The sequence below is a fragment of the Patagioenas fasciata genome, chromosome 1 (genome assembly GCF_037038585.1).
Source record: "Patagioenas fasciata isolate bPatFas1 chromosome 1, bPatFas1.hap1, whole genome shotgun sequence".
NCBI classification, from domain to species: Eukaryota; Metazoa; Chordata; class Aves; order Columbiformes; family Columbidae; genus Patagioenas; species Patagioenas fasciata.
The window spans coordinates 28,871,686-28,897,121 of record NC_092520.1 but is presented as its reverse complement, the minus strand read 5'-3'; the positions used below and the strand labels follow the sequence as shown (position 1 = coordinate 28,897,121).

At 39.9% G+C, this 25,436-nt stretch overlaps 1 protein-coding gene across 1 annotated transcript in view; it reads right to left on the bottom strand.

Annotated features, from left to right (window-relative positions):
• Positions 1–25,436, bottom strand: part of LOC136106776 (complement C4-A-like) — a 59,538-nt gene that overhangs the window by 32,856 nt on the left and 1,246 nt on the right. Inside the window, exons 2-12 of the mRNA XM_065847386.2 lie at positions 15,646–15,728; positions 12,766–12,958; positions 11,573–11,756; positions 10,751–10,821; positions 10,350–10,435; positions 9,009–9,091; positions 7,782–7,869; positions 3,686–3,791; positions 3,378–3,501; positions 955–1,070; positions 57–224 (exon numbers count right to left, since the gene is read on the bottom strand). Coding sequence (XP_065703458.2) covers positions 57–224; positions 955–1,070; positions 3,378–3,501; positions 3,686–3,791; positions 7,782–7,869; positions 9,009–9,091; positions 10,350–10,435; positions 10,751–10,821; positions 11,573–11,756; positions 12,766–12,958; positions 15,646–15,710 — 1,284 coding nt within the window. The 5' untranslated portion in view covers positions 15,711–15,728. The remainder of the gene's footprint in view (positions 1–56; positions 225–954; positions 1,071–3,377; positions 3,502–3,685; positions 3,792–7,781; positions 7,870–9,008; positions 9,092–10,349; positions 10,436–10,750; positions 10,822–11,572; positions 11,757–12,765; positions 12,959–15,645; positions 15,729–25,436) is intronic.

Sequence of the window (25,436 nt, the reverse complement as noted above, 5' to 3'; positions counted from 1 at the left end):
TTATGAGCTGTTCTCAGTGATATATTTTTAAACATGGATGTTTAGGTTTTCTTTACCATTATTTGAAGGACCTCAGCATCGCTAGGGATGTCGAATGCAAAGGCAATTAGACCCTCTTTATTAGAAACTGCAGTCTTCTTCATTGGGGGCTTTCCAGGTAAGGTAACAGTAGCAGTGACAGGTAGAGAGGCAGCAGGAGAGCCATCAATCAAAGTGACAGATGCCTGTTGGAAAAAAATGTTTTTCTGTTACTTCGAGGAAATTACTGGGTTTAAAAAATGCCCACAAATAAGAATAAATTATTTTTTATAAACTGAGAAGAGATACAAAACTGTACACATTAGTGTTTGAAAACTTGAGCTTTGAGAGAAGAAGATAGCAATTGACTCAATCTGGACTCCAGCTAAGGTAAAATTCTGTGAACACAGATTAACAGCTGCCCCAGATTTTCACTTAGTATCTACTAGATCTCAGCTGATGCCAGGGATATTTGTCTTTAACTATTATAAGGCAAATTTATAACTTTTACTTTTTGTAGAAAAATTTGAAGGTGTGAAGTTTAAAACTTAAAAAACTTAAATGCATTACCTCCCCCAATACCTGTTTTAGAATAATTTTGATACTGGATTAACTTGATACAGTATTATTATTGTTTTAATATTTTGATATGGAAGTGAGGAAAAGACTGCTACATGTTTTATAAAACCTTGTAGTGCAACAGTGCACAAATGACGTCCAAAACAGAAATACAGCTTTTCTGGCTTCAGTCTCCCTGCGCAGGCTCTGTGTGTACAGAAATGAGACAACCAGACACACAAACAGTAGCTCCATATTGGACTTATTCTTGAAGGTCTCTGTCCTACAGAACTCCCACTGGATCAGATAAGGATTTTATAAACAGGGCATTCCCTTGTCATGGAGGGAAACATACACAGTCGGCTAAATGCTACATACCACAACAGAGAAGGGGGCTCCAGGCACAAAATACTTTTTGGTGTTAGACAGATCAACAACATAAGGAGATTTCACAAACTTCACATTGCTGAGTTCTTCTTCCCTCATCTCACCACCTGTTAATATCAAACAGTATGTGTTGCTGCGGGAGAAATAACTATGTGCCTGCATGTTACCATAGCATCCATCACTTCTCTTTTCAAGATTAATTGCATCTTTAGCAGTGCATATAAAGAAAACCGAAATGCAATCCTCCCCCAAAGAGCTTCAGTCCTGGGAAGAGCAAGAGGTGGGGGCAGGCAGTAGGTAACAGAACCTGGGACAGGCCAGTGCTGGGGCAGTGCGACGTGTGTGGTGCTCCAGAGAGCTGGCACAGGCAGATGTGTACTCTCAACAGCTCAGACGTGGAGACCTGCAAAGTGGTTTGTTACTCACGACACAAAAATGCCCCCTTAATACATGGATCAGAACAAGGTGCCTGTAAACACAGGGCACACTATCACAGGAGCCACTGTGGCTGTGCATCTCCCTTTCCCAGCTGCTGGGGATTCTGTCCTGGGGAAGCTTACATCAATTTCCAACAGAAAACTGTAGAGAGTTTGGATTTTTTGTTGCTGTTTTTGTTTGTTTCATTTTTGTCTAGTGGTGAGAGTTAATATTGCCAAATATCGTCTTCTGCAACTTTGCACCTATAAGAAAGCTTGAGTGTCTGCTTCCCATTTAGGATTCTTCTAGTTAAACCACTCATTCTTCTAGTTAACTGCTGGTTAAACCATTACCCATAAGTGCTTCTAAAACCAAAACCGGTTACATGGCTTGCTTTAAACGAAGTGCATTTAGAGACATACTTTCAATGATGTCCTTATTTTCCACTTCAACACTCCAGGGTTGAGAGGTGTCAGTAAAGCACACCCACCATGCCCTGTCATGCATCTAATTAATACCAAACCCCAAAAGTACACAAGTGGGGAGGCAGTCTGCATGCAGGGGCGAGAGGAATGTGCACAACATGGTAGAGACTTCCCCACCATGAGATTTTATGTCTATCATATTGGTGTGGTAGTGGGAGGTCTTTCAGTCTCTTTTGCTTTTGCAATAAATGTTTGGGCAATAGTGCATGTGAGTACCTATGGTAGATTATAGCAAAGAATTGCACAATTGCAATGCATTTGACTTCATTTTAGGATTCTAAGAAATCCTAATTAATATTTAGTGATTTTGAGTATCCTAGTATTTCTAAACTAACTACACTCCTTCTATAGCCAAGGGAATAGACATATATAGAGTGCAGTTCATCCCATCCATTCTCTGTACTGTCTATATAAAATGCCTGAGCATCAAGTTCTGACAAAATACTTTACTTTCAGATATCCAAAATAAAAGGGATCAGTCTCCATAGAAACAACATGAAAAATCTTGCCCATGTTGGAAAAGTCAGCTTCATCGCTGATTCAACTCAACACTGAAGTTGCACCTCTCACCTTGCCTCATATTACTAACAATAACACTTGCTACAACCCAAATAACCCATCGATTACTACGTCTAATCCAACTCAGTGCTCACTTGTGTGTAGCTCTAAGATATCTGGGGGCCTACCCAATGTGCTTAGCACTGCTGTGAACAAATATGCAAACAAATCCCTTGTAATGATTTTGTGGAAATATTTACCTGTCCCTTAGGAAGACATGCAAACAGCCACCGAAAAACTTCTGGATAGGCATGCTCCAGGCCCATGTCCCAGATGAAGACCAAGACCAAGCTATTTGGACTGTATTGCACTTGTGCATATGCCAAGTATCAGAGCCTGATAAAACTGTGGGGAGGCATAAGACGACATGCAGGACTTACAAGAACTAGATCTTCCTCTGCATTTCACTGCAGCTGTAGTATGTGTTCCTTACCTTTAGACTAACAGTTTAGCCAGCTACGGTACAAAGCAAGTTAAGATACCAAGCTCAAGTAATAACTCCGTCTATACAGAAGGAGTAGACATGGCTGAGGCAAGTGCTCCAACAAGATCTCAAGGATGGCAATTTTTTTTGGTTCATACAGGTGTCTGGAGCCACTTTGGATGGACTAGGTTATCTTAGATTCCTCACAGGGCTGTTTAATGTGGGACAGACCCTACAGGAGAGTACTAACAGGAGACCTGAGCACTGCTGAAGCAGGAATAGAAGATCCCACAGAACTGAACAGGACATTTAAAGTGGTACTGGACATTTGTGTTCAGATAAGTGAATCCCACCCAAGATAAGTTTGTGCAAAGAAAGGGGTCAGATGAGACTATCATGTGCTACAGCCTGAGCAAGCTTTGCAGTGAAGGTTGGTCCAGTGGGACAAGGTTTCCCATATGAAGGGTCTCACTAGAGAAAGATCAATGTAAATATTACAGATGGTGTCAGCCAAGGCACAATGTACTCACTTGCAGTTTCTACAGTGGTAACAGCAACATATAAATGAAACCCTTCCAGAGTGGAAATACTCTTTCTCGATTTCTCTTCCAGAAGTGTTGTATTTAAAGTAACTCTTCCTTTTCCATTTTTAATCTAAAACAAAAGTAGAAAAAAAAAAAAAAAGACAGCCCTTGCTCGTTTCTTGACATTAAAATAAAAATAAAAGTTGCGTATAGTATGACTAGGGTATTACAAGGATCTATATCTCAATGTTTTCTGGCAATATTGAGCTCATCTGGGATAAATCAGAATAGTTCCACTGAACTCCAGTACTTACTGATAGCTGTTGTTCCAGGCCTGGAACAAAGACTTTTTTCTCATTTTCATCAATTATGCCAAATCGCACATATGCAGCACCTTGAATCCCTTTCCCGTAAGAGTGTCTTTGGAAGGAAGAAAGGTGAGGAGGTGAATCATTACATTAATAAAAAGCAAGCATAAATCAAACTAATAATTTTATGCTGAAATAAAATAGGGATATCTGTAGGCATGCCATGTCTAACTAATAGCTTGAAATCGGAAAAATAGTCTTGCTTCACTGATAACACAAACACAAAGACTTCTCCTGGTCCATGTACAAAGTGGTGATTTCAAGTGCAGACATGGAGTAAATCACATTGGCAGAATCACATGTGGATACATCACACCCTTCAAAGGGACCTTGGATGAACAGCTAATTCCTTTGTATGAGGCACCTCGTGAGCAGAGCATTTAAAATAAGGGGCCAGAGAATTGTCTTAGGGAAGATATAAATTATTTGGTACCTCTGAAGACCCCCAGAGACAGATCCTGCCTGTTGAAATTTTGAAAGCTGCATTAGCCAGAATAGACACCCTTAAGCCCATGTCTTTCCTGCGGATTTAGGCAGTGTCACACAGGGACCTCTTGAAAGTGAAGTATTTTCTGGATAGGTATCTGGCCAGAACACCTCTCCATATAGATCACGGAGAGAGAGGGCAGGGCATGTTGCTGCACCTGGCAGGCTTCTTACTCAAAGAAACCCTGGCAGATGACAGCCCCCAGCAGCAAAGCATGTGATATGCTACATGAGACCTGCCATGGCCGTGGTGGTGTCTGTTACTTGTGGACATCCTGCTTCACCTCAGTTCTGTAAAGGCTTATTTTTGTTTAAACAAAGCCTCTTTCAAATTGATCTGATGAGCAGCACTGATCCATGCCAGTGAAAATAACTGAGAGGCAGTTCTTATAAAAACTGCTTAAAATGCCAGAACTAATAACTGTGGGAAGCAACAGTCAATATACCAAATAGCTGTTCATTACATGCATGGGCAGTTCAGAGTAATAAGTTCAATTATCAGGAATTCCATATGTTGATTTTAATGAAAGTCAGGCAGGCCTGTGTAGCACCACTGGGCCCTTTTCCAATAGATAGGGGGATCTAGTCATTCACCCCCATTTTTCCTCTTAAATTATTATGTTAATGAGTAGTGAAGTATATATGAAGGAGTTGCACAGTCCATAAACTCAAAATTGAGTGCTACAATAAAATGAAGAGAAAATTTTAGAAAAGATTAAAATATTAAAGCCACTTATCTGATATCACTTCATATCACGACATCAAGTAATCATCATTAAAGCTAATAATTATTCAATAGAACCAAATAAACAAGTGAAAGTGAGCAAGAGGGGATTAGAAGAGTTGAGTTTGTTCAGCCAAGCAAAAGGAGGTGGATCCAGGGTTCTGTCTACTCTCTCAGGGTGTGCCGGGGAAAGGAAGGAGCAGCACAGCCAAGGTGAAGAGCTCAAGGATAGCAGGTAGAAGACCAACATGGTATAAGCTGGCCAATAAATGCTGAAATAAAACCTGCTAGAACTGCAGGGGTGAAGGCCCAATGTTCCACTTGAATACAGTGCCAGGATACATGCAACAAATATAGTGACTGCACCTTGTTGGACCAGGTTAATTAAATTACATTAAATTAAATGACTGCAGTGCTGTCTGGGAGGCTGTGGCCAGCTGGCACAGCACAGCCCGTGTCTGCTCTACTAAACATCCTATGTTTCACAGAGGGGTGGCCACATGCAGACCTGGCGTGGACCTTGGTCTGTGCTTCCTCACAAAAAGTTTCCAGGAATTGTTTGGGGAGCGCTCTGCAGCTGAGGCCGAGCCCGTGCCATGCACCAGCTGAACTATCAGCAGCCCAGCTCTGCGGCACAGGAACCTTTCCTGGAACTGTTTAATTTACTACCCAGGTTGGCCAAATGTATTTTTTTGTATCACATCCAAATGCAGATAAGTGTCCTACTGTATGAGAGTAATTCCTCATGTAAGGAAAGCACCTAAGAAATAATATCCCAACAAATGTTGAATAATGTTTAAGTATGATAATAATTTGTTTGCTGCTCTCGGTCTGGAGGCCTTTCCAGCATCAAAAAGAAATGACAGCAGTAGTGATGGCACTTCAGTCACATATGCTCACATAGTTCAATGCTAATATTTAGTGCGTATTTAGTTGAAGGCTACTGAAAGCCTATTTACTTACAATGTTAGTTAGTGCCAGTGCTTAACAAAGTCACAAACTAGTTGTATAGACCAGCCTTTTTTATTCTTATCTAGATATTAGCAATTTCTATACCTAGATCTTTCCTCCCTTCTGTGCTGGTTGCCTCCTCTCTGCCATCCCCATTAGCTACTGAGGCAGACACAACCTATCCAATGGAGACTTATCAATAAGATATTCTTATACTACTCAATTATATTTATGGTTGTAAAAGCTAACTCTCAAAGGGGTTTTGTCTGGGAAATTTAATGAAATACCCTGATAAAATTATACAAGTTATTCTGTAGATTTAGTAGGTTTTTGTTATAGAATCTAGCGTCACTGTTAAAACATCTCCCAACAGTGTAATCTGTGTAAATATTAATGTTACTAAAAACCAATTGCAAGCCATTAATACTCAAAATACTAACAGTGATGGATAAATACTGATTATTTAATAAAATGTACACAGTTCGTTTTCCACTATCTTGAGTATCATTGTATCATTACTGTACAGAAAATTTGCCCACTGTTTGACACTGAATACATTAACTGTACTAGCTACAATAACTCTGTGTGATCCTGTTTGTGATTCACACACTCTTTAATCAATATGACCATTTTCATACCATGATTTTTTTTTTCACTGAGTCATCTTTAGAACAGGTTTAAAATCTAACCGTAAATTAAGTTTATAACATCTGAACTAATGCCACACTGAACCACTTCACTTAAATGATTGGCATGAAGATCCTGGACTTACAGATCTCATGTAAACATATCCTATCAAAGTCATTGACTCCAGTTGCGGAAGTGATGACTTCAGTGAAAAGGAGATACAAAGCTAAGTCTCCAGAGAACTTCTTGATTTCTCTCTCTATCTTCCCAATGTGCAAGTGGCCAAGATAGTTCTAGTCATTTTGTATTCCAGCTGAGTGGTAAACAAAGGAAGAACATTCTCCTAACAGGCAGTCATTCAGTATTTCCACTCCTAAGAAACTGCAAGGTTCAGCAGCCAAGAAGGCTGGATATATGTTGGTGAGCCACTGTTAGATCATGTAGCAAATTTAGATCTGTCAGTGTGGGATCAAAAAACTGGAGCAACACAGCACAAAATACTTATTCAGTGTAGGCTCAGTCTGATTCTTCCAAAGTATTAAAAATATTTTGATGGGTTGAATTTTAATTGCCCAGCTTTCTATTCTAAATTGATATGGGATCAAGTGTAATTTATTCTCCTTCAAACCCTGCCTTATGGTCTGTCCAGTCTGAGAGCTTTGTAGCCACAACTCATCCAGATCAGTGTCACCCTGCTCTGCAGTAACGCATGTGTCTGTAGTCGTGGTCATGGAAACTCCTCTGATTAACTGTATTTATTCACCTGGAGGTAGTTCTGCATAAAATCATTATTCTCAGATAAGCACTAGCTTATTACTTCTCAACTTCACTGGGCTTTGAGAAAATGTCTTAACTAAACTTGGAATACCTCTCTACCCTAATTACATTAAATAGCAACATCTGAGACTTTAGAGTGTTTCTAAATTTTTAAACCAAAAAGTGAAGAAAAGCAGGTTATCAGTTTGCATGGGACCTTACCTGGCACCACAGAGGAAAATCCTAAATAGTCACCCTTTTAGTAGAAAACTAAAATATTCAGAAAATCTTGTTCCATTTTGATCACCACCACTTGGACCCAGGTAGCATTTTACACTATTATCTGGAGTTAGTAGTGAAAACAGAGAGTATATAAAATTGAAGTCAGATTCAAGCCAGAAGCTGGTTAACTGTTAATGACAAGAAAAAGGAGGAAACTGTAAAGTTTATTGTCTACTTATCTGCCTCCTAAAACAGCTTTGCCGTGAGCACACCTACTTTGCCTCAATGTCAAACACAAAGTTTTCATCCAAGATGTGGTAGTAAGGCTGAAGTGGAATGAGTTTGACTTCAAAAGATGGAAGTTCTGCATCAAAAAAAAAGAACACAAAAGGTCATGACACATGAGTTTCAAACATACCTTAAACTCCTGGCTTGTGGCAACACCCACTGAGAGAATGTTTTTGTTTGAATCAGCAGTGCACTTCTGAAGCAAGTCCCCTTATCATCTTCCCTTATTCTGCTTTTCTTCACATAGTGGAGCAGACTTCGAGCACAGAAAATTGACTTGTTTACAAGGAAAATAAACCAGAAGATAAGCTCTAATTGCTAATGGTCATTAAGTGTCCTGGACAAGAATCAGTCTGAAGTAAACCCACCCTGAAATGGGTTGAGTGTGGACATGAGGCCCTCAGCATCAGCTGTGTCACTCCGCAGTTTGCTCCTATAGAGCCCAACTATTTGCTACTGTAGATCTATCCAGAGCAATTTGTTCCTGGATGTAGGTGTTGGCAGAAGATTCGGTAATCTCCATTATTCTGCTATACCCACTAGCTAAGCTAAAACCCATTTTACTAAAACGAGATTTTTCATATAATCATGAGGTTTTCTTTTGTCTTTAAGAAAACAAAAAAACCCCAACCAAATAAAACACACTAAATTTTACATGAAAGCACAATTCCAGTGCAAATAAGTCAAGCCATTTCTTACCCCAAATTGTTAAATTTCTACATTTTTTCTTTTTACACAATGCCCTTTCTTTAAAAAAATCTTCCCTGAGTACAGGAATAATTCTAATCAACTTCCAGACTGAATTCTACTGAGAGAAAAAGGTAGCTTTTTATTATTACTATTATTATTATTATTATTATTATTATTATTATTATTATTATTATTATTATTATTATTATTTCATCCTAGCGTTTACTGAAAACTTTAGCCAGAATTGCAACGGTTTTAAAATGGAGCTAATCTCCATGTTTTTTCCTGCACTAGGAGAGCCCTTCCAAACCAGGATATTTTGTGAAAAACATTAAAGCTACTAAGTCTGTATAAGAACTAAGTGTTTTTTCAAATACAAGTGGCAGGCATACAAAACGAGGGACTGAAACACTGTGAATCTCATCCTTAGTGTCTAACTACATTCAGGTTTAATCATTGTGGAATATCTTTTAACACACGGTGATGAAGTATTACATTTATAATGCAAATTAAATATTCTCTTACCATAATTTTTAACTTCAAATTCAGCAGAAACATTAGACATTTCATACTGGTGAAACCAGGCTTTGATTTTCCAAGTTCCAGGCCTAAAGTTCAAATTCAGCAGAAAATAGTTAATTAGGATTCCTCAGATACTTCATGATGCTAATATATTTAAATTATCACTAAATGCTACTCTTTTCACTGCTTTGATCTCATTCCAAACTAATTTATTGATGGATTTCTCTTTGCTGGGAGTATCCAGCAACATACTTCCACATGTCCTAGGAAACAATCAAAAAGACTTTATGCAGAACTGCAAGATAACATATTTGCAAACCACGTTACATGCACTGCCTTTGAAAACCCTCAGAAATAGAGAACTATATTTCCTGTAGTTTATGTTCACTGTGATGTGAAAATCAATCTACATCAAATGCATGCAAAACACACTGAATATTAAGTAAAAGCCTGAGGGTTTGAAATCAGAGGTAATTAATTAAAATTTGCAAACTCAGCCCTTATAGAAGTGCTTTCCTGAATGTAGTCATAGAATTGAGCAGATATTTAGCAAGTTTGCTAAATTTTTCCTTACCAGGACAAAAATTACTTATTGTAGAATTTTAAAATTAAATTCTGGGCTCATCTTTCCAAGATGCTTAAAGGTAAAAAGATATTAACCATAGGCTCAATCTCTGCCCCATGATGAAAGACAACTTTGATAGGTGATTCAAGCAGTTCAGCAGTTAAAAATCTTCAGTACTTCAACAGGTAAGGGAGATGAATCTGGATGGTTTGATCCTGCTAATAGCAAGTGAGATTAGTCCTCCTCACTTCAGAGGAGGTATTTCTGTGAGGTATTTCATCTGCCCAGGTCCCCTCGGGATCTTCTATGCCCAACGGAGAAAAACAGACAGTGCTGAGACGTGGTACATCTCATCCTGACATAGGCACCTAAAACACATCAAATGAGTTGCAGCCTAAATGTGTGACTTTCTCTACAGTATCGGGAAGGGCATGTGGGGTGACCAGCTCAGGTTTAGACCCCTGCATGGCTGGAGGCTCCAGGGTTGGATCCAGAGAAACCACTTCCCTGCCCTCACACTCTGGCAGTGCACCCTGGGGCTTCTCAAGTGACATCAGAGCAAAACTGTCTGCTTTAGTGCACCTCCAGTTCTAAAAAACAGTAAATCAGACAATTCACAATAAGAAAAAAAAAAAGAGAAGAGAGGAGAACAGGAGAGCAGAGCAGAAAGAAGAGAAAAGAAAGACAAGACTCCTGTTTTCAGCTTGAATATAGTTCTGCTGCAAGAGACATTTTGATATGAAGACTTTTTTAGTGCACAAGGCACTGCAGTAACGTACTCGGCAATGTCAGGTATTTCAAGGCTTTCACTGAACACTGATTTTATTTTCCGATCTGACTTTTTAACCACCATCCCTTTTGAATTCTGTTGAGAGACAACAAACAGAAAATTATGCAAAAGGTGTCAAATGTCTACATCCAAAAGCTCAAATTCACATACTAGTCCTAAGGAAGATAAAATGCTCTGCTTACTTTCCTACTTTAATATTAACATGTTACGTTTTCCTCCATGCTCCTGCAGTTGGCTAAAAATGACAATACATATCTAACAATGTGTAAATACTGATTTCTGGAGAGGAGACACAGCTATAGTTTTACTCTCGGGTATTTTGTCAAAGTTTTTCATAGTTTCTGTGCTGAAGAAGCACTCATAAACGGTGTGGGTTTTTTGTATACTTACTAGCACAGCAACTGTAACCGTATCATCTGTTGGCCTCATAGCATTGTCCAGAATGAAGATTCTGTATTTTACTGTTTAACGGAAGAATAAATGTGTTCACGTATTTATTTCTGGCTATTCTAGATAGTAATTATTACAAGCTTTAAACTAGATTACTGAATTTAGGATAAAACATTTTATTTTAATGAAAAGAAGTCTAAGAAATTTGAAAAAAAACCCCAAACAAATAAAAAACCCCACATTCTTCCATAGGCTTTGTGTGTTACATGACCGACCATATATCTTTTGAAACAAATTCAGAAAAATACTGAGGGCACTTCACTCACTTTTATATTCCTTCTGTAGTCAAGACCTGCAACCAAACTCAAGAACCTTTTTAAGTTCCATCTCTTGTTACTTAATTAAATTGTTAATTAACAAAACAGATGTGGTCTTAAAGTGCAAAGAATACTTATTGCTGGTGTTGCAAGCAGAAGCAATAGGAGTTTTTTTGCAGGTTTCTCACCATTTTTGTTTTCCAAAGGAACGTCATTATCAAGCTTTTTGAACAAAAAGGAGCAGATTTTTTTAATGGCTCCTGTTAGGAGAAAAGCTTTTTGACTGTGGTGGCATTTCCACATGGATTGCTGCAAAGTGCAGACCCTGCAGAGCCCTGGCTGCAGAAAGTGGGTTCAAAATCTGGCCTGGATGGTAAGCACAGAGATAGCTGGGGTTAAATAAGAAGGATTTAGATGAGGAAGGATCAAGTCATTGTTACTTTTTCTGATAGTGCCCTTGTAACATCTATATTCAGTATCTGAAATGCAAAATTTGTATTTTAACCTGTGGACTTCGGTGTGTATATAGGCTTATCTGTCTGAATAAAAATGTAGCCTTTTCTGGAAGACAAGAGGATGCGAGTGCTGTGAGTGGTGTCCTTAAAAAGCTCCCTGCTTTCGGTAACTAGCAGAATATAGGGCCGATTCCTCTTCTTGAACAGATCCTGTTGCAGAGTCTTTGGTTTGACCTGAGAAGGAGAAAAGGAAAAACCCCACGAGTCAGATATGAACATGGTAACTTTGGAGCCACACAACTGAGGGCCAAAACCAGATGGAGTGCTTAAATGATTTTATGAGCACAATTAAACAGAATACATTCGATTTTATCTTTCTTACTGAGTGAATATTTATTTATAAGTAGAAATACTATCTACTTCCCTCATTTTCCACCACAGAAAAGCACATTCTTCTGTCCAATGGCAATAACTCAAGCCCAGTGACTTCAGTCTATGTGTATGTTAAATTCTGCTTACTATGTCATTTGGTAGCTGTATCAGCATCTTGCAATCCTTCATTTGCCACAATCTTGGCCCTGAAATTAGAGCTTTACCTCCTGCAGGTTATGATGTTTCTAAACATCCTGCTCAAGAGGAATCTGATCTGAAAGCTCAGAGTTTAGCTGTGCTCTGTTTTCCAACCAAACAGCCCAAACCAGTACTTCTGAACTAAATGCTGCCAGACTTCAATGAATTGTATCAGAAAAAAATGATGAAAAGCAGGGCGTAATGTAGAATCAATCAACCTAGAGGTCTGCAGAAACGTCACGATTTTTTGACCAAGAGATCGTGCATTTGTTAAGGTTTCCCTTAGTTTGTAATATCGTTGGTGTGCCAAAGGCAGGAATACAGTCTTAGTTTAAGTGATGCAGAACAACAAACAGTGATAAAACAATTAAATGGTTTTAAATTTAATTTCATCGCTGATCTACAGTGATGAGAGGATCTTTCATCACCATGTGACAAAATCTTGAGCTTGCTTGTTGGGTACAAAAGAGCACTCACAATCACCACTGAAATTACATTAAGCATTGTTTTGTTAGCTGTTTGGGTGAATAAGGTGTTGCTGTCACTGGAACTGGTGTTTTGTCATCTGCCTCTAGGGATTAGCGTTGTTTCTCTTCCAACATATTCCTAGTAGAGATTACAGGATTTTTATTACCAGATTAAAACATCTACATCACTATGATGATAGACTCACCATTAGCTTTTTCATTTCTTGGTAGTTGTTATTTTGGTTAAGGTTAAAGACGATCCTCTCTGATAGGAGCTGATTTCTTGCCTCATCTTTGAAGTATGCAGTAACTTGCACAGGGCGCTGTGTTCCATGGACTTGAACTGTTATTGTCTGGTGCGTGCCCAAATGAACCACATTTGGGGCAGTAATAAGAAATCTAAAACAAGATAGAAACAGATTTTCCAGTATGTAGGCTGATTTTTGCATAATACAAGAATGTCCAGCCAACAAAAAATTTAAAGAAAAAAAGAGTCTTGCAGAATAGTTGAGCTTGGGACTTGTGGAGATCACCTAGTTGATCCCCCTTGTTATTCAGAGTAGATGTTTAAAGACAGTTTCTCTCCAACTGATCCCCAAATTCTGAACCATCATATTTAGGTCCTACAAAAGATAAGTCCCTATACATAGGAGGGAAAAATAATTGCAGTATGCCCCAGGGACTGTCAATGCCATTGATCACCTGAGTTTAACCTAGAGAAAATTCTATAAACTCAACTTTCTGGAAACAAAGCAAGGCCATGCGTTAGGAGACAATGAACAGATATTTGTAAATGCATATTTGATACTATGAAGTCATGTATCTTCACGTACTGGCACTTACATTATGCCAGCTTATGCTTTAATATGTCAGAAGGTACCAATTTCATATATAACCAAACCTATGGGGTTTTAAGTAGCTGATCTTCATTCAGATGTCACTGTTTGTGAAATGCAGTAATGAGAGACCACAAAATGTGAGAACACAGCCGTGGGAAAGGCTGAGTTGCAGGTTAAAGTTGTTGGGATTTATTTTTGTCTCTTTATTGCTTTCGTTTATTCTTAACTCTGCTCTGGTGCTTCTTGCTAATTATTTTAATGACCTTTAAAATGTAAAGCATCATTCTTGCCCCCCTTTTTTCAAATATCTATCTTTCACACAGAAAAATCAGAGCACTGTGTGAAAAGCTATGTCTTAATAGTATAATGGCACATACACAAAGAACAGTCCTGAGGTCAAGAAAGCCGTTTTTCAAAAATGACTATACTGCAAATTTCTAAAATGAAAAGTAAATTATTTTACCACTAACAGAATGGGTTGGCTGAACTTTCTCTTTATTTTTTTGTAAAAGTTTTTTTTCTTTCTGAAATGTATAAAATTAAAGATGGGGTATAGAAATAAGGGAATAAAACTGATACTTTGTTTTCAAAAGAAACTTAAATTTACTTCCTTTTTTTTTTTTTTTTTTCTGATAATAATCATGGTGCACTGAAAACAGAATAGAAATAATTTCTCTCCTTCCATATGATTAGTGAACTATATCATAGGTAGTCTGAGTCTTCACACAAATATAGGAATCTCGGGAAAGGAAAACACAACAACCTTCAATAAACATTAAATGTTTTAACATTTTTACCTATACATTTGTGAAAATACTTTGTAATGTTTCACATTTACAATGAATGATGAAACTTGTCTTCCAATTATATCTACTCTCATGAAATAATTGTTTCTGGTTTTTATTTTTTTCATTTGTTTAGTTGCCCTCTCTGATTCATTAGCCAGGCAGGTCTGGTGTCCATATTCGTTCAAATGCCTGAATGTTGAGAAGAAAGTTTTCATTTTCAGCTGTGCTCACTGTTTTCTCAATGGATTGAAGGGGTTTTACTTTAAAGCTGTCAATGCACCACCCACTCAGAGTCTGTTGGCTCTAGCAAGAAGTGAGTGAACTTATATACAAGACCTGTCTTAGTTGTTTAGAAGTTTACCTGTGGAATAGCTCAGACAGACGTGGTCGCTAACCTACACTGCCCATAGTCTCAGCTGGATGGACACAAGCCAGATCTGCTCCCAAAGTGTCATGATGATATTGTCCTGACATAATGTTCAGTTTTCGTATATCTAATACATTCAGCACCTTGTGTTTCCCACATCCAATTACCTTAGAATAAAAGCAATGTCAGTTGCCATTTCCGCTAAGATTTTATCACTGGTGACAAAGCCTGTGCTTTACTGAAGATGTCGTGTGCCTCAAGAGGCACCAGATGTACCCCAGTATCAAGTTTCTATGGGGCTGTAGTTTTCATGCTGATGTGGACACTGGAGGTGAACACCAGAGTCTGCAGGAGTCTGCACCTGAACTAAAACCTCCTAAGAAGATAAGTAAGTATGTAGGGCTGGACATAACCCCAAAGGTGGGCTCACATGGAAGGAGAGGAGGGTTTGAACTGACTACCCAAATATCTCATCAAAGCTTTCCTCTGGCTATAGCAAGTACCTGAATACACTTGATCCTGCTGGGAACAAAGCAAAAGCCTCTTCTCCTGTACATCTGCCCTACAGATAAAGGTCAATTTGAAGGAACTTGAACATGCTCCATAGATTTTCTCAGAGTTACATCTATCTCCCAAACCCAGAAATTTGTCCAACTAGAAGAACCAGTATCAACAAATGTAGATCTCCACTAAAACAAAGGATAAGTACAGAAAAGCCTGAAGCTCTCCCAAATGTGAAACCTTTGCTTTCTGCAATGTATAAATCAATTACAGAAAGGAGAGTTATTCTTTCCCAAGATTTTCCAATCCAGTAAATATTATAAAGTAAAAACGAATAAGCAGCAATAAAAGCATGAACATCATGCTTTAGTAGCACATTTTAAATTATTTCTAAATGGAGACCTCTTCCCTTAAAAGTGCCTTAAAAAGGCAGTTTTAAGGTTTTTAAGTTTTGCGTATTTAAGGTTACACAAATTTTGAGTGGTCCAAGAAACAGGCTTTGTTGATTCTCTATCAAGATCATTAGCATTTCCTACTTTCTCATTCAAGGGATTTGTTAGGAGTGAAGAATTAATAATAAATCGTACTTACGATGGTGCTTGCTGTGTACTGGACAAGAGCGAACAAAAGCTCATCAAAAATACCAGCCTTTCCATTGGAAAACTCTACAGCATCTGCAGAACAGAAATACCAAACAGCCACTGTCAATCTACCCTTGAGGTGCAGGTTGTAAGAAATGGTCTGATGGCACATTGCAGCAAAGAACATTACCTATCTTGGTTATTTATTAATAACTTTCAAAACTGTGTAACCACTAATGATAGCCAAGCTGGTGATACACAGATTAATAGCCTGGGGAGAGACATTCTGGACTAAGCCACAATTTCACATTTGATTATTCATTAATTCTCTTCCCAGCTTCACTATTTTCACATGACAGCAACTAAAAGTGATGTGCAGAGCGAAGTTTTCACAAGTACTGCAAAGGAAATTCCAAAAGGCAATTCCAAAATCAAACAAGGCACCATGGCTAAAAGAGTTGCTGCAAAGAACTTATAAATGGGGGCAAAATGAAAGGTCCCTTCCCATTACATAACTTCAGTCTTCTCTGTGGTCCAGCACACATGAGAAGAAGCTCCTTCTGGTTTAGAGACCACCAAAGGAACTGCGCTGGAAACCAGTCTGCACAAGTCTGTCCCAATCTGTAGAGCCTGAAGGGACCCAACTGCCTTAAGTAGAAATAAAATTGATGTCTCTGTCTGAGCTGCTTGCTCGGCCCAGTTTTCCTTCATAGTCGAGACAGCGGGCTTTTCCAGAGGGTAATTAATCTCAGCATAAGTACATAAGATGACTCACCAACTGAAGGCATTCCAGACTGCAGGACAGACTCTCAATGTCTTAAAAGGCAGGATATTCAAAAACAGGGGAAAAAAATATATATATTTGAGGAGTAACTGTTTTTGCAAGAACCGATTTTCATCAAAGGCAAATGAAAGAACAAACTGAAACTCTCCTTGTGCCTCATTTTTGCCAACTTTTACTGGATTGTTTTCTCCCAAGTATAATGTTGTTGACTCATGAGAATGGAAAAATGCCCATCTGATTTAAAGGCAGGTCACATCCCAGAGATGATCACATGGCGGCCCACAAGTTCTGGGGTTAAACTACCCTTTAATACACCACATTTAAGTCTCTGTCTCTAATTAGTAGCAACAGAATTCTTAAACCAGCACTCCATTATTTGTGAGGTGAATTCATGCTCACAGCCCACAGTCATGTTACACTGTGAGGGTGAAGGGGCCTCCACTTCATCCCACCCCTTGCCTAAGAGACTTCCCTTGCTTTATTCCTCAGACAGAAGCACCTCCAGGAAGAGCTGCTTCAAGACAAGCAGGTAGGGGAAGAGAAGAAGGTGTAAGGTATCAAGAAACCAGTTTACTACTTTACACTGTCCCACAAGTGTGGTGGGTGGCTCCCTCTGAGAAAAAGAGATATGGATGGTAAGTACTATCTGTCCATTGGTGGTCACAGAAAGATGTAGCCAGATGTACCAGAAGATGTAGCAACAAGAATATTTCTGGCTTCAAACTCACATCAGCAAAAACTAAGTTTTGCCTGCTCTAGGCAGAGGTTTTTTCCAAGAGACAGTCAGTTGCCTTCACCCTGCCTCTTCTGGCTTCCACTCTCACTTCAGCTGTCAGTTAGGAGGGTGAAGGTGAGGAAAAGTACCTGTGGATCCTCAGGGTCCAAATTCATGCTCTTTGGGAGATGTTTACAGGAGATCAGAAATGGGAACTGTTAAGACCAAGGTTATTTTCACTCTGTCATCACTTCCCACCATCTCACTCCTTCTGCAGTTATACAGTGACAAAATTGATTTATTGCCATTCCAAAATCACATCATTTTCATCAGGAACTCTGGCTCCCAAACCCATGCTGGGTGGTGAGGAAGAGCAGAAGTTTCCACCATGAAGCTGGTTTGTGCTCAAGATAAAGTTTTGGTGGAAGAAGTTCTCTTGGGAGCAGGGCTCATGCTCTCCCTGGGGAGCAGAAAAGGCTTGTTAAACTTGCAGCTGGTGAAATAAGGACTTTCCACTCTTGCATGAACAAAGAGAAGATAATGAGTGGAGTTCATTAAGAGCAGCAGTAGCTGTGGAGCATGCTAAGGCTCCTGCCATTTTGAGAGATAGTTCCACTGCTAGGTCTAACATAGCTGCCGTCAATCACTGAGCAATCTCAGTCGCTAAAACAGAAAAAGGAGTGTGAGTGGGTCTTTTTTTTTCCCTCCAGACAAACAAAAAATAAGAAAAAAAGTCAGCATTGTCACTCTCAATGCCCTTTCCTTGAGAAAAAACATGACTTCTCCCAGCTGAAAAGTCAACAATTTGCAGAAGTCTGCAACACAACCAGCGTTGATTTGCTACTCCTGCAGTCACAGGAAAGGCAGCTCTGTGCTGCGAGGTCACACCAAAATTTTGCTGTTGTGTCAGGCTTTATCAGAGGGGAGGAGAGCGGTTTCTATTGCCTGGGCTGGGTTGTTTGCCAGGGTACCGAGGTCTGTTGGTACAGCTACACAAACAGCCATGGACAAACTCATGGGAAGACATTTCCGTGGATCACTTTTTTAGAGACCTTGAAAAAGCCATTTTTTGCTTTCACTTGTTTTTAATTAGATTTGCACGCTTTTGGTTCCTCGTGAAGTGCGTGCATGTGTGTTCATAATGCCTATCCGTAGTGATGTGATCCATAACCATTACATACTTGAATTTAAGAAGGTGTTCTAACTCTTAATAAAGACATTTTTGTCTCAAAAATATAAACTAGTAACTAATTAAATAGGGATCTTTCTCACTGTCTCTCACAAACACAAAAGAGCAAGTGCACACATAACCATTCATATAACTAGACTTAAGATTCTTTATGCTTTATTTGTCTTTGTCTGGGTTTATCTAAAATGATCTTGCCAATGGTTTTTCTAGTTCTTCAGAATGGCTGGGACTGTAATTTGTAACATAATGCAAAATATTCCAGTCCAAAGCCACATTAAAATAAAATTTTTAAAAAAAGGAATCTCAGCTGAAATTTTGCAGCACATACATGAAGGAGAGAAAACAGAAAACTCACCCTAAAATGACTTATGTGCCTGTCATTTTTCTAAAGGCAAAGTCCTTTAGTATTTACTCATCAGCTACTTTTCACCAGACATGATATTGATCTCTCAGTTGACCCACAGTCCAGTACTAGTGAACCCTGATCTCAGGGAGGCAGACTTGCTTTATTTTGGATATATGCTATGTCTTAGTTCAGTAACTTCATTTGAACTTTGTAAGTTTTCACAGTGTTTCGAGCACCAGCAGTAGTTTTTGTTCTTTGGCTTGAAGTACTTCCAAAAGGCTTTATTTTCCTTAATCTGTGCAAATACTAAAACCACCAAACTCTTCTTTCGTTTCCCTCCTGCCCCCTTTCACCTCTGCCTGCCAGAAGGGTACAAAGAACAGCTTCACAAAGCACATTTTACAAATAAGCACTGCGGTGATATCTGCTTTGCTGAGTTACAGGGAATTGTGACAAACACAAAAGGCAATATTTCACTTCTGACATTTCAGAAAATTAGATTTTAAAATCCTTTTTCAACAGCGGACCATGAAGTGTGGGTCTAATTTGAAAAGTTCCTCTTAACAGCAGGACCTCTTTAGAGTCGATGTAAATTGAGAGTGTAAATTGAAACTATACTTTTTTTCTTTACCACAATCTAGGTCATAAATTAAAACGTTAATTTAGGTTCTAGTTGCTTTTGCCATGAAAAATTGGCCTTTTTGTCTATATGTTCTTTAAATGTTCTGCATTTAGTGCTCCTAAGTGTATCTGCTGAAAAAAATAACAAAAGAATTTTATTTAAAAGAGGAAAACCAAGATATCCGTGGCCTTTTCTGGGCTCACTGAGGAGCCTGGATTTTTAGGGGATTAAGCAACCAGCCTTAGTTTTCCCTCATGGGTTCCTCCATCATTTTCCCAATGAGTAGGCTCAATTCTGTGATTTTCTTTACATACTGTCAAAAAAAAAAAGAAGAAAAAAGAATAAAAAAAACCCCAAATTTGTGAAATATGTACAAACCCAGCACTGCTTCTGGGAGTTTAACACATTGCAGAGGTGACCTATATAAGACACTACGGAGGGAGAGGGTGGGGTGGTTAGGTCAAACAATAATTATATTATGCTACTATGGTAATAGTTCCCCTACTGTAATAATGGATCCTGGTTTTTAGCTCAGCTATGCTTTTCAAGATCTCAGAGCTTTTAACACCTTTAAGAAATGCAGGTCGAATTTTCAAATATACCAGCCAGAGTCTTGCTGAGAGAAAAAGCCATTGGACAGGTCATGGCCAGGAGAGGAGGAGATGCCTGAGCATGCAGGGGACTCTCTCGCCCCAGGAGAAAGCAAAGAACTGCTGGAAATGAGGAAAAAAACAACTTGGCCTACATCACACAGGGCCTTTGTGGTATTGCCATTGCACTCAAACAGCCTGACACTCTGTCTGGACTCTTAGCCTCAAATCCATCCTTTGTGTGTGGTGGGTTTTTGTGTGTGGTTTTTTTTTTGTTTGTTTGGTTTTTTTATTTTTTTTTAAATTTTTTTTTTAATTTTTGTTTTGTTTCGGTTGGTTGGTTGTTTTTGTTTTTTGTTTTTCCTTCTTTCATTTTTATTTATTTTTCTTTCTTTTTTCTTTCTTTTCCTTTCAATTTAATTATAAAACCCAAAGACAACCCATATTTTTTTCCAGGCTACCAACTATAACAAATACACATATACCTACAAAATTAAACGTATTTTAAATATTTCTATCTTTCCCAACTTCTCCATTCTTCTGGACTGTAATGAATATAATTATCTCTTTAGGTGTTTATTTTCTTCTCCCTCTCATGAGAGAAAAGCAAAAGGCATCTTGAATATATCAGTGGCAAAAGCTAAATTTTAACCAGTGAGAAGAATAAAAATAAAGGTCACACATCCAGTTCTGTGGATTTGGGAGCATATAATCCACCCTTTCATGGGGGCAAAATTTAGAAAAGTAATTTATAACTATTACTGACCATCATGCCTTGCATTTTCTCACTTATTAAACTGAGATATTCTAATGTTTTAGACGATCACTCAGTTATACTAAAAAAGTGTTTCACAAACAAAAGGCATAAAAAATCACATACGATGTACAACACAGTGAGACGTGTGCCTGTGTGCTGTTGGCAGCTTTCTTTTTTTTTGTTCTGATCTGCAAATTAAATCTAAAACATTCACTTCACCCAGTAGCTCGGAGAAACATGAGACACAAGAAAGCTTCTCCTCTCCCAAGCCTGGGACAAGGCTCTGCTCCGGCCCCCATCGCGCTTGGGCGAGTTGAGGTTGGCTCCACTGGCAGACCAGAAGCTGTCCTACTTTTCTTGATCCCTTGGTTTTGATGTTCAAGGATGAAATTCAAAGAGAAAGGGGCAAAGGAGACAGGATATGACCGTGAGGAGAGTTTTGTTTTTATTGCAGAGGAGAAGCTGCTCAGTCACAGCCTGTTTCAGTGTCAGGAGGTGCAGAACGTCCCCAGGGGGCAGGCAGAGCATCTGCTGTCCTGTTCTAGAAGGGTAACATCTGGGAGACTTTTGTAACCGCTCAGCGGGACACTTATTCAGGTAACATGTGCTGATCTCTTATTTCTGCAGAAATTCCACCATGGAGCTCTGACCCTTTGCAGCCATCTGCTTTTTAGGCAGCTATTTGGATGAACGTTGTTCCTCTTTGTACTGTCAGGGATAGGTGCCGTACCCAGCCTGGACACGGTGATCATAGCAGGAATCTTCCCTCTTGCCAGCTCAATTTTGCAGCAAATGGCCTCCAGCAAAATGATATGAACCACAACTCAGCTGCCCTTTCAGTGTCTTGTGTACAGAGGGCAATACTGATGCCTTCAGAAGGAGACTGGCTGGATGTCCCCAAAGAGGGGTCAGGCATACACTGCTCAGATTATATGGTTTATACATTGTACCTGCAGAAATAATGTGAACACAAAGAATGTTTTCCTGTATTTAGCCAACACATCTTAGAAGCAGAAGGTATCTGCCCTCACTAATATGTGAGCACACGTCCTGCTGTGTATTTTTATGTGTGAGTCATATTTCCAGGCCACTCATGTTCGATTTTGACTTTACTCCTGAATGAGGAAGATTAATGTTTAGGTATATTGGGACATGGTTTTAAACCACCTCTGCACTGTTCTGGTTCAGCCTGTGGTCCCAGCAGTGACCCTGCTGCCATCCCTGACAGCAGCCCAGCCTGCAGCCCTGCTGTGGAAGCCAAGGTTGGGGCTGTACCCAGAGAGCCTTGGCAGCCAGTGCCACCCATGTCTGGGCATCTCTCTTAGCTTTCCTTCTTCTACGTGAACTGAAGGTGCTTGTTCTATGTGTTGCTGGCTTGGTGGGGGTAGAAGAAATAAATAACAGGTTTGAAAGGGCTGATGCCCATGGCACTCTAAGCCTCAGAGACATGCGCAGATATGAGACCTAATTCCATGCCTGCTCGTGCTGTTCGTGGGCTTGGACACTATCTAGTTCTGCACCCAGAGCCCGCTGGCCTGTGCCATCCAAAGGGTGAGGCTTCTCCTCCTCAATGTTATATAAAGCATGGGGGTGCGAAAAAAGGCCCCTACCAGGCGTTCTACTCTTGGGGCAGTTCTACTCTGCCTTGCAAGTTTTCCTCGTTCTTTCCTGCCACCAGCAGCAGTTTCTTAGGTAAATTTGGAGCTGGCTTCCATGTCACAGGCATTTACATTTCTGCCTGAGCAATGACAAATAAATGAATAAAAAGCCATGAGAGATCATTAAGAATTACAATGTAATGCAATGGAACACTAAATTTCCAAACACCTCCCCTTTCTGTGGTGAAGTGAGTAAAGCTTTTTGGCTTCAGTTAGTACACTGCAGGTGTACATTTAGGCAGCAAGCCCAGCTTCAGCTTTTGTGGAGAAGAGTATTAACAGCATTTACTTGTACATTCTATAAACACCTGCCATAGGTTTGCTGCATGCACTCTCCACTGAGATACCAAAAAGCGTTCACTCACTGTGGCAGCACCAATGCTCTTGATCTGGTCACATGTGGGATGTTAATATACTTTAAGACAGAGAATCCTGCAGCTAAATTCAGCTAAACCTCCCAGCATCTACATGTCGCTGTTGCTACGACCCTTTGCTTCCAGGGTCTTGCTGTGTCTATTTGTCAAACACCATTTAGCCCAGTGATGGGGCAGTGAGGGATGCTGGAGAGAAGCTTGCATGCCTCCAGCAGCGGTGTACGTGCGGAGTCCTGGTGCCATCCAGTGGGCAGCTATGTGCTCTGCCATGGAAGCAAACTTTCATGAAGAACCACGAAACTGCCAGTCCTGCTTTCTGAGATGCTTTTCTACTTCCCACGACAGGTACCAGGGCCAATGGGGAGTCAGCTCTGGGTTCACACGCACATGGGTGGTTCTCCACAGCACAGGCTGCTCGTACATGAGCTGTGTCTCAGCTCCATGACGATCAGTGCAGCCAGTGGGTTCCAAAAAATTGACTTGTATTATCCTAGTGGAGGTCTGCTCTAAGGAGTCCTTAACAACTTGCATATACAAAATAAGAGGAAAGAATAATACCTCCCACACCGAAGATGTCTTGGGTGGCCCACTGGGATTTCAGAATGAAACATGCATTATCTTCTGAGACACCTCTGGTGGGATTCACTGTGGGATACTGAGAGCTGCTCACCTCTTGACATCACAGCCTTTACTCAGCTGTCTCCAAAAGCAACTTGCCCGGATACAAGTCCAGTTTTCTACACAGCTTTTTAACCGACTGCCCAGCAAAAGCAGTGCTGTTCAACCCACATTTTAAGGGTAATTTTTAATGAAGTCACTGCCTTCTCAGTTGGCAGAACAGTTCAGAGCTAGCTGTGAACACCTTGCTCTACCCAGCTACATCAGCATCATGGCATTAGACCCTGGAAGGCAAGATGAAATGTTTTGTGCTGACCACCACAGTTTATTCCCATAGAACAAGGCTTATCTCATTTGCGTCCTTTCAGAGGTGGTTATTGCAGTCAGAAGTCTGACCCCACTCCATGCCTTACAGACTTTCTGATTTACTGCAATACACTCCTTCCACTCCCTGCAAGTCAAGAGTTTATCTGGGGCCCCTATTCTCTGTTCCAGCTAAATTCCACTTACGACTAGAAGGGAGGGGGAAAGATTACTTTAAATCATCTTTAAGCTCTGCATATTTCACAGTAGGTAGAGGCCTAGCTTCATTTCTAATAGGAATTATAGTGCCTTGAGGTATTGTGATATAAGGTCAGCTATTTAGGAATGCTAACACCTTTCTGGCACACAAGATTAGGCAGAAAGGGCCTTTGTCTCCTCTGTCATAACACATATCGCTGAAGTTAAAAGAACACAGAGAGAAAAAATACACCTTTTATGGATATTTATTTCACTCATTATTTATTCCACTTTACAGTCTGCAGATAGCCCTTCTGCCATGGGGGTTGCAGTAGAAATAAAGGCTGGCTTAATTGTATTTACAGTGTTCTTAAGGAATAAATAACCCTATCTACAACTCAGATATTTGGAAGTGCCCTCTCTAAGGAGTCAGACAGGCTGGATCCCCTACACAGAGCTGTCCAAGGCCATATACAAGCAAGATAATGCATATAAGGTACGGAAGAATGCAGCTGTGAACTCAGAAAAACCCTCCTCATGCAAATACAGATAAAGAGTATGACATTCCTTTTCTGCCGCCCTGAGAGATATACCTTGACCATGTCCTTATCTGCCTGCAAAAGTAACCCATAAACATAATTTCTGTGGTTATGTACATCCTCTCATATGTACTATTCTTCTTCCCTGCTGCCTAACACAGAAATATCTCCTGCCTACGTGGTCTTCCATTGCAGAGTCCTCAGTGAAAAGCAGCTAAGATCCCTGAACACAGCCTTACCTACTTAGATAGAAGCTCACTACTTGTTAGTGGTTGGAGAAAAGAAAATAAAGCATTTCCCATACCTTGGAGTTTGGAGAACCAGCCAGGTCTTGCCAAAGTCCAAGTTTATCTGTAGTTAGAGTGAATCCTTCAATGGGAAGAAGAAACACGGGTAGGAAAAGCTATGCAGAGGAATTTCCTCATACACATAACATTGTGCTTTATTTGGGACAACAGAAGACTAAGATACTGGGATAAACTTGTAGAGAGGTAGTGGTGTAAGAAATGTCCCTTGGGATTTTTGGGAAAAGGAAACACTAGCAATACAAAGACTGAGGTCAAAAGTCAGGAAACACAAAAGCAAGACTTTGGGCCTGAAGCTCTGTTTTGACCTCCCCATCCCACTGTTTTTTGTGGTAGTGTGCAAGCGAGGATGCTCTGGGTGCCCTGGCAGAAGCTCTGCGGCATCCCTGCATCAGTGAAAGGAGAGGAGGGTGATTTTCCCAGAGCAGCTCTGAAGCGAAGTGTATACGTGTGGGTGTACCTGTGGAGGTGAGGGAGCTGGGGGCAAGGCAAAAAAGAGCAGATACAGATCTGTGTCCAGTGCAGTCATCCCGTCCCAAAGATGGGACGAATTATCGCATTCCTTGTCTCCCTTTACTTTCCAGAAACAGCTGTCTGAGTTGGACTAATTTCTGGTTTCCTTGGAAACCCCTTAGTGAGTGGAAGTTTCCTTGGAACTGTGCAATAGCTGGAAAGAACAGAAGGTGGCACGTTTTCAACATTTTCACGCAGCAAAAAATAAAGGAAATACAGGAAGGAACTACAGTAAAGGGAAAACAGGAATGAAATAAAGGGATACAGGTTGAGACGGCTAAGCCCAGACC